Raw genomic sequence first — 9,467 nt, forward strand, 5'->3', positions numbered from 1 at the left:
CCTGGACTTCACAGGATGAAATAAGATGATGTGTTGCAACAGTACTCTGTCATAGTTGTGAACAGAGGTGGAAGGCATCTACAAAACCAGAACCTCTGACAGCAACCTTACTAGAGCAGAAAGTAAGCTGGACAGGAGAGAGATCTGTCTGATTTCATCTTAGGTCAGATCACTGTTGAACAGTCCATCTGCTGACGTCCAAGATTTTACCACTTCCAGTCTTGCATCCCCACGGGATCCCTTGGGGCAGTTCTGGTGCTTCCTGACATATTGCTGAGCCATTTCACTGAGACTTCAGAAAGCCATTCCTTTTTTTTTTCAGCCTTCCCCCCACTAACTGTGTAGTGAGGTAACACGTCTCTATGCAAGGTCAGATAACAACCATATTTAGTGTAAGGAAGGAGGGCAAAACTGACTGCAGGCCACAGGATGAGGAGAGGTAAAGATGGTAGGTTCTTAACCTAACTACTGTTCAGTAGTTTGAATATAGTTTTTCTTTTAGTTCTCCACCTCTTTGAAAAACATTTCTACTTAGGGTAGTTGTGTATAGATAAATGGATCTAAAATAACATGGTTGTGCATAATTGTACTTGCCTATTTCAACTGGTGTGAATAAAAACTTTTATTTACTTTAACATGATTTTAAAGTAAGTGAATAATATGAAGACATTACTAACCTAGAGGAGCTCACTGGGACACTTTCACATGCAATCTACCTCACCAGCACATCCTCCAAAGCATGTATGTGGTAATAGGATGTATTTGATAGGGCAGACAAAGGTGTCATCCAAGTGATCCTCCACAAGGCTCATTGGCAGGTAACAAGATGTTGATTGTATCACAATCTGAAAACCCACTTCAGATGGGAGACTGGACTACATGATCTCCAGAGGTACCCTCCAAACAGCATTTCAGTGATTCTACAAAAACTTTTTTGTGGCGTTGTACAGCTCAAAGCAAAACCACAGTCTTCCTCAGACTGTTGTTACTCCAGGGTAAACATAATTTCTTGCAGAACATTTTTGTCTTTGGAGCCATCATCTTCTCTATCTGTATTAGCCCTTTTCTCAGAACATTAATTTCTTTTCCATAAATTATTAAAACATAAGAAAAATACTGTCAAAGTAAGTGACACTGAAATAAGACCTGACCAATGTACACACTGCATCAATAAGAGACGTGCATGTTTTTAGCAGGAGGTAGTTTGGGGTTTACATGCAATACCAGAAAAGATTCCAGTCCCCATGTAATCAAGTATAGACACAAAGTAAGATCCACAAAAGTGTAATATTTGGAAAAGCCTTTATTCTAAGATTAAAAATGTATTTTTCATTATGCTTCTTTCAGCTCACTTATAAGACCAGTGATTATTTCAAGGCCAATGCCCCAAACATATTTTAGAGTGTATTTTATGGTATTTAATCTCCTAAAGATATTTTAGTCTTTGTTTCTACAAAAGTATTGCTCTTTTTCTAAATAAAAATACTACCAGGATACATAAAACTAAGATGAAGGAAATGGAACTGGAAATTGCTAAAAAAGACCAAAGCATTACTGCCCTCAAACGGCTGCTTCAGGAAGCAACAGAACGTGAACACGATGCTGAAAAAAAGTTACAAGATCTAAAAGAACAAGTGAGTATAATTTAGCCAGATGACTCTGAGAATGGATTGCTTAATTTTTTTTTCTCATGTCTCTATTGCTAGTGTACATTTTTTTCTCTAATCTATGCTTTTATAGGTTTTTTCAGTCCTAGTTGCCATAATTGTACTTTTATATATTTTAGCCAATTAATAGGGTTTCTTCAGTTGCAATCTTAGGGGAAAATTAATTTTTTTATACTGTATTCTTCTGTACATGTGTTTTTTTTTTTTATTATAGTTTCATTGATCACATGAAAGCCTGTAGGTACAGATGCTTCAAATGGTCTTTCTAGCTTGTTCCACAGAGTGAGTTTGCTACAGGGCCTTTCCTGTTCCTTCCAGGTCTTTTTTGGGTGATTGACTTTGCCATCCTAAAGGGGATCTTCATGCCTTTTTCCAATACGGCCTCTTACATGCAGTCCCTAATAAGTCTTACAGATATTATTTCACACATGGAAGAGTTTTTTTAAACTTCGGTACCTTTGAAAAGATGTATCAAAATTTGTCCTTTAAGTACTCCAGAGATGTAGCCCTAGGACTATCCACCTAGATTAGCTTCCATCTTCTCAGTTATTAATAATGTGCATGGTTTTCTTCCCCAGACATCTTGTTCTGGCCATTCTCAGTGTAAAGTATCAAATACACAACTTTCAATATAGGAAGTCATACATACTATGTAAGCAAGTAAATGTGTTCAATGAATAGAACTTGGAATTGAGTCCTATAAAATAATTATTTTGTTAATTTTTGCTTGTTTTCCCTTTTCTAAAGTCAGCATTATTAACAAAGTGTATACCAGAAGCAAAAGTAGAACAGAGAGAAAATTCTTCCATTATGTGATATTACTCGGAGCAACACACTTCCTAGTTTCTTTCATATCTCAAATACTGGTGGAGGGATGTGATCAAGGTTAACTACATGTCAAAGCACAGAGATTAATTGTGAAAAAACACAAAGCCTTACTATTTTAGATAGTAATAGAACAAAAGCCTATCACTCACTAACCTTATGAGAGTTCATAAATTGTCACTGCATTCAAAAATTGTATATAGTCTCATATTTAAAACACTTATTTTTTGGCTCCTGCATCTTCTACTGAGAGGCACTTCTAGAAACTCATTCCCTCTCTGGTCAGGGACCTATTCTAACTTATGACCACAGCTCATTTCTAGTCAACATACACTCCTTTGGGCTTTCACTGCAAAATCACAGGCTTTTCATATTATGTTTAAAAAGTAATTTAGACACCTAGGTATGCAAATAAGCATGTTAGTAGTATTTTAAAGCATTTAAATTATTTAGGCATATCACTTAAGCATATGTATAAATTATGCTAATGTAGCTATGTGTCTTTCTTTGTAAATCTAACTTTTGAATACTTTTTTCTTCACCCTTCATGAAATACGTAGCAATGATCTACACTAACTTTAAAAAGGCTGTAGATTATTTTTGAGGAAACTGTGAGTAGATGAACACTTGGGGTTTTTTTCTCTGTGATAACCTAGTACTTGATCACATCCTTAGTATTATTTTCATTCATTTTTTAATCCTGTATCAAAGAGAACTCCATCTGAACTGCATTATCCATGGATACTGTTTTCAGGAGTAAAACTTTCTTTTCTTTTAAGATGGAGCTTCTCAAACACTTTCCTGAAGGTGCAAGGACAGAGCAAAGCCTCCACAGGGAACTTCAGCTTTTAAGGTAAAATACTTTTAAATAACTAAACACCCCAGCCAATATACATGAAATAAGAATGATCAGGAAATGGCCATTTTATATTTTTAGTTACATATTATATATTCTAAAATTTCAATATTTTCAAGAAATTATTCTAAAATTGTTTTATATTCCAGGTTAACTAATAAACGATTAGAGAAAGAAAAAGCAGAGCTAGCCTACCAGGTGGAGGATTATAAGCACCAAATGTACACACATACAAGTCAAGGTCCTGCAGCCGGTAATCATTTTCAATACCTAAAATAACCATCTTCCTGCATTTTGGGCCTAAAACTTTTTTTACTGAAAATGCATGTGCAAAATGATAATAAATCTACAGAATTATTTGAATTATATTAATGACAAAGTAGTATAAATTGGAGCAGACTAATGTCTTGGATTTTTGAGTACTTATACAAGCTTTTGATAGAGGAAGTGTTAATAAAAATCTCCATAATTAATAATCTTGAAGAAGAGGCTGTAATCTTTTTAAGATTTCCCTTTCCAAAAAGATGCGTAGGTCATGCCACCATTTGCTTTATAAACCTCAAAAGACTGCTTGTAAGATGTCGGTCATTCACTGAAACCCTCTTGCCTACTACCCCTTTTGCCTTGGGTTCCAAGCTGCCAGAGAATGGGTGTCCACTTCTAGATACCAGGGCTGTGAATGACTTAAGACTTAGCAATCATCAGTCCCACAGGAAAAGCAGAGCACTATAGAGCAGCACATTGCCTTATCACTGGGGGGGGGGGGAAATTAACCTTCTTGAAATTATGAGTACAATTAACAAGATCCTTATACTATGTTATTTCCAAGTGTCCTGCATTTAATTCAGAGAAACAGTACATATCAATTCTCTCAGAAGTGTGCTAATAGACTAGCCATTGGAGTATTGCATTTAATCAGAGGAACTAGACACCACCACCTAATTTGTACAAGAACTAAAGAAAAGCCCAGATGACTTGAATTTTTGGTGGTTGTTGATCCCAATTGGGTTTACATACTTTAACGGTTTCAGCCTTCAGGAGATGCAGAATTACCGTAACAAGATTATTCATGTCACTGATTTTCATTGCCTTACATTTCATAACAAAGAATCATTATTTTTTCAGGACATAATGAAGTTGTAGAGAAGGATAAAAATGACAAGTTAACAACCAAAGTAGCTGATCTCCAGACACAGCTGAAAGCCTCAGAGTTGGAAAAACAGCAATTAAAGGTGAGTTGCAAGGATCATCCTAGCCAAGATAATAAGCAAAATCGGTTAGCTAGAAAGAGCTATTTAATATCTAAAGTAATATTTAATGGCAATGTAAATTTCTAAACATGATCTTTATGAAGCCTGTTTTTAGTGAATATGCTGTTCCTGAGTAGATTTGTGTCTCTTTAGAGAACATACTTATTCTCTCCTCATTTAGCCTCTCAAGAAAAAGGCAAAAAAAAAAACTGTTGTTGACATGGATTTCCTAAGTTCTGGATAAAGGTGGTAGTCTTTCATTCTTTTTAATAGGAAGAAACAAAAAAGCTGAGACGAGAACGAGAAAACCTTGACCCTTCTTTTGTTGAGGAATTTGAGGATCTGAAATATAACTACAATGAAGAAGTAAAAAAAAATATTATCTTAGAAGAGAGATTAAAGCAGCTTTCTGAAGAGTTTGGCATTCAAGTGGATAGTCCAGGCAACATCTGTGTTGATTAGAACAGTGTTTAGTATCTTCAATTTTGATATAGAAAATAAAGTCTGGGGCATCACATAATACTGATTTATTTGTCTGTTTTTATCTTGGAAAGATACAAGTCAATTAAAGTTACAACAGTTTGGCACATACCTAAGAATGCGAACTGGATTAGTCAACAGATTATGGTCAGTATTTACATACACCAGTCAAAAAAAAAAGTGAGTTTTACCTCTTCCAGTTCCTTTGCAATATTATATTTTAATTTGGAACAGTAATTTGGGCAATACACAGGTGTCAGGTGAAGATGAAACCTTGGACTTATCCTAAAAGCTGAGAAACTCTTAAAATGTGCTACGTATGCTAAGTTCCAGATCAGTAGGAATATATGATTTGTTCTCACTGTCTTGTGCTATCATACTTCTTAACTCTGGACTCAGGGTCAGCGTGCTGGATGTCTGTTCTTACTTTCCTGGTTATTTTACCTCAATTTTAGAAAATCCAAGAACAAAGAATTGAAAATAAAGTTATAGTATTTCAGTCAAACTAATGGTATTTTTGTAGACACATAATTTTTCGTTTTGTATATTTGATATAACTGGATGTATACTTTTATAACACAGATAAAATAAAGCCAACTCAAATGATTATGCATTCTCACCTTTATTACTTCTATGCCATCTTACTTAATATGCCCTCATCAGTTTCCTAATTGAGTGCAGTCTGTAAACAGGTATTATTAAGCCAAGTCTCTCTCTAATTACTAAGGATCTCCAAAATAGAACTAGTATCCTTTCCATTACTTACTCTTTTTGTCCCAGAATAGTGGAAGTACTAGTGTAGGAGGATATAGCTTAATCTGGTTTTCAAGTAATAGCATAATGCTGCAGCTTATGAGTTAATACAGTGAAAAGTTTTCACCCAAAAGAAATTGTTACACCTTTAAAAAAAAAAAATCAAATTTCAGGTCTAATTCTGGTCCCTCCTGAAATATGTCCTTTACTGTTAAGAAACCACTAGATCCTAAATCTGAATCACACATATAACAGTGTAATTATATTTACAGAAGTGCATACTTGTGGAACTTTTACACTGATTGCATTCATTAGCTACGCTATTAGGACCAGCCAGTGTTAAGACAACATACTTCTTAATTATAAGAGTTTCCCAAAATGGGTTCAAAAGTTAAGGATTTTTCAGAACTGAAAAGGAACATGCTGAAAGCTAGATTTCTGCTCTGGATGTCAGATCTCTCGTTATATAAAATTAGTCATTTCAGAAAAAAATTAAAATTGTACAGTACCTAGCCTACTGCCTAAACTAGAAGATTATTTGTAAAGAGTTCTGTGGTAGACACAAGTAAGAGGAATGCAGAACATACAACAATTAACTTAAAAGAGAAAAATAATTTCAAGCATCAAACTTTATATCTTTGAGTCTGTCAAATCTTTGACCATCCAAGTTTGAAAAATAGTGAAACAAACTCTTTGGTTCAAAGTCACAGTCATACTTAGTTCTATTAAAAGAAATTACAACAGGCTGAGAATTCAGGTACGTCTCTGCAAGTGGCCAGCGTAAACCAAGATGATGGCGATGGAGCTAAAATGAAAAGAAATAAGATTAGTTCAGAGATTTTGATATAGTAGTCCAACAGTTGCCAGCTTGAGGGGTGTGGGGGTGTGTGCTTTAATTCTAGGATCCTCTGCATTAGGGCATTTGTAACTATTAATCAGTTTTCTGAATAATATGATTAACAATGAAACACAAAAGGCAAACCAGAACCAAGGTGTCCTCCACAGCTTCAGAAATAATCAAAAATCACATTCTTATTAACAGTACTTGTTCTGTAAGTCAACATTACAAGAAATGAATTGAAATAAAAGCAGCTTTAAAGTGTTAAGTGATTCCTATACAGAGAGGCAAAAAAATATTATTTTATGTTCTCAATTACTTTTAAGTTATTGGCATACTGTAGATCATGAAAAAGTTTAATATGTTGTCACTGTAGTGATTCACTAGCTTGACTAATTCTCTTATCACCTGATTTGCTAGGAGAATATTAACTACTAAAGACTTTGGAAAACAAGACCTCACAATACTTCACGTATTATGAATTATTGTAGTGCTTCCCACGTGTCCATCTATATATTTACCTTGATTAAACACCCATCATGGCAGTGCCACACAATTCCTTCAACTTTACCCTCAGGGCTGCCTTCAAACCAAGATAGTATGTCATTTTTTTTCAAAGCAGGTGGATTCTTTATTTCAAATGCTCCATGTGGTACAAGAAGATGTACAGGCTGCTTCTTGCTTCCTAATCCTATGTTAAAAGAAACAAAAAATCTTCCTGCTAGTTACATGTGATAATTTAACATTTTCCTCACTTCTATTATTACGGCTATCTTAAAAGCACTCTATAAAGGTAGACTTCTATTACATACTACAACATTGTCCTGCCTTTAAGAGAACAGTTAAATATACTTTTAAGTATCAAAATGTAGCTGTCTTCTCCTCATGTAACTTTTTATTTATATAAAATAAATATGGCAGAGATTGAGACAGTTGTCTGCTGTGTCCTGGTGGTCACCTCCTTTACTAAGGAGGTACCATAAGGCTACTAGCTAAATTCTTCATGCTTCAGATCATGATCCATAGCACAAACATCTTAGTTCCTGAATATATGGGAGATTTTCTTACAAATATGGATTAATTCTTAAGCCAGTATGCATGCCAAATGCATTGCTGCTTCACTGACTGTTCAACGTACATCTTCATGTAAGAATACAGCTATTACGAGATTTTTGTTGCAGTTCCTTTACATTCCAGGTAGTTCCATAGTTCCAGGTACTACTATTTTTCTTATCCATCCCTGCAAGTTATCCTAACAGCAAAGCTCAGAATTTACAACTCACTTGTGCTCACACCTAATTGGTTTTTTTGTTACAAGACTTTTAAAGGGAGAAGCCGGAATCAAAATTTAGCTTAATTACATTTCCTTTAAAAAATAATAATTTCATAATTTAAAAATTGCAACTTATGACTAACTCTACAGACTCAAAAAATGAGCTAAATAAAATTTTATACTTTAATGGACTAAACAGCAACAGAAGAACCAGTAAAAAAAAAAAAAGTCAAGAAAAGGCACCAAACAATGTTAAAAATATTTTAATAGTAATATTTAAAACAACTTTTCCAGTCTGAATATTTTTTGAAAGACTAAAGCAAAGCATTTTTATAGCAAATCTTAAAGAACCTGCAGGTGGAAAGAGGTTTAACAGACATATTCTCATGACAACTCAGCTTTCTGAGGTGAATATTTCTGGGTGACTGGTCATTGACCTAGCTCCTTTCTCTCCTTTCTAAAAAGGTTACATTGCTCCTTAGAACTTTTTTTTTTAACTTATACAAAGAAAATGCATTGTTTTCACTCAAAAATTACACTAAATAAAAATGTATTTAAGTACAGACCATACAAACTTACCATATGGATTTGCATTAATATTAGTCCCAATAAGCTCCAATGTTTGTTCTAGAATTTCTGATAATGGCACTGGACTGATTTCTAGGAGCCCTGGGTCAGCATGGTGTTTCAATACCAGCGCTATTTCAGCCTCATAATTTACAACAGATGAGTGCCAGCAATACTGCTTACTATTTTTCTCCACAGGAACCCAACCTATAAGAAAACATTGCATTTTACCAAAGTATATATCTGAAGTTACCAAATATGTACTAGAACTGTACATGCATTAAAAACACCCCACAGTTAACTACAAACAGAAAGCGAAACAAGAAGAACTATGTTGTATCTCAGAGAAATGTTAGAGGGAACATGACAACTATGCCTTCAGCTGAAGCCCGTAAGTCTGTACAGCAAACTGCAATTATTTTCAATGTGTCAGAAGAACAAAGCCTTTCTGGATAGTGAATGAATGACATTCCAATTGTTTTCTGAATATGTTAAATACAACTTTTAACTCTGGAACTAATTCAAATTTACTTCATAAATTGATTCCCCCCTTATTTTACCTGTGCTGCATCATAGGTACCTGGCATATGTCCGTTTTCATCGGGCAAAGGATTACCATTAGAGAACTCTATGTCCTTTGCTGGAATCCAGGTATCTGGAACAGGCTTGAAATCCTCTTCAATATTCCAAACAAATTCTAGACATATAAATATGACATTTAGTTTTCTGGCAAACTGTTAGCCAATTTTTTTTACTGTCTTTCAGTGCAAGTATTAAAATGCCGTTAATCTAAACCTTGTTTTATAGACAGTCGTGCCAGTTACTTTGTACAAGCACTAACATCTGTTACACTCAAGCAGTCCACAATTAGGAAAAGTTTAAAGAAGCAGTAGCCTTTAAGTAGTTTAAAAGTTCAAAACTGACATTAAAAAATAGCTACCTGAACAGCCAACATTAT

At 34.5% G+C, this 9,467-nt stretch overlaps 1 protein-coding gene across 1 annotated transcript; it reads right to left on the reverse strand.

Moving 5' to 3' along the window:
• Positions 1-6,217: 6,217 nt before the first annotated feature.
• LOC104464411 (chromosome unknown open reading frame, human C12orf29) lies at positions 6,218-9,206 on the reverse strand (the record flags this gene model as incomplete). The annotated part of the gene is made up of 4 exons (XM_010077109.1): positions 6,218-6,636; positions 7,191-7,360; positions 8,522-8,716; positions 9,090-9,206. Coding segments are annotated over 4 exons (671 nt in total), but the record flags the coding sequence as incomplete, so codon positions are not given.
• Between the last annotated feature and the right edge of the window lie 261 nt (positions 9,207-9,467).

This window comes from Pterocles gutturalis, unplaced genomic scaffold (assembly GCF_000699245.1).
Source record: "Pterocles gutturalis isolate BGI_N339 unplaced genomic scaffold, ASM69924v1 scaffold52121, whole genome shotgun sequence".
NCBI lineage: Eukaryota > Metazoa > Chordata > Aves > Pterocliformes > Pteroclidae > Pterocles > Pterocles gutturalis.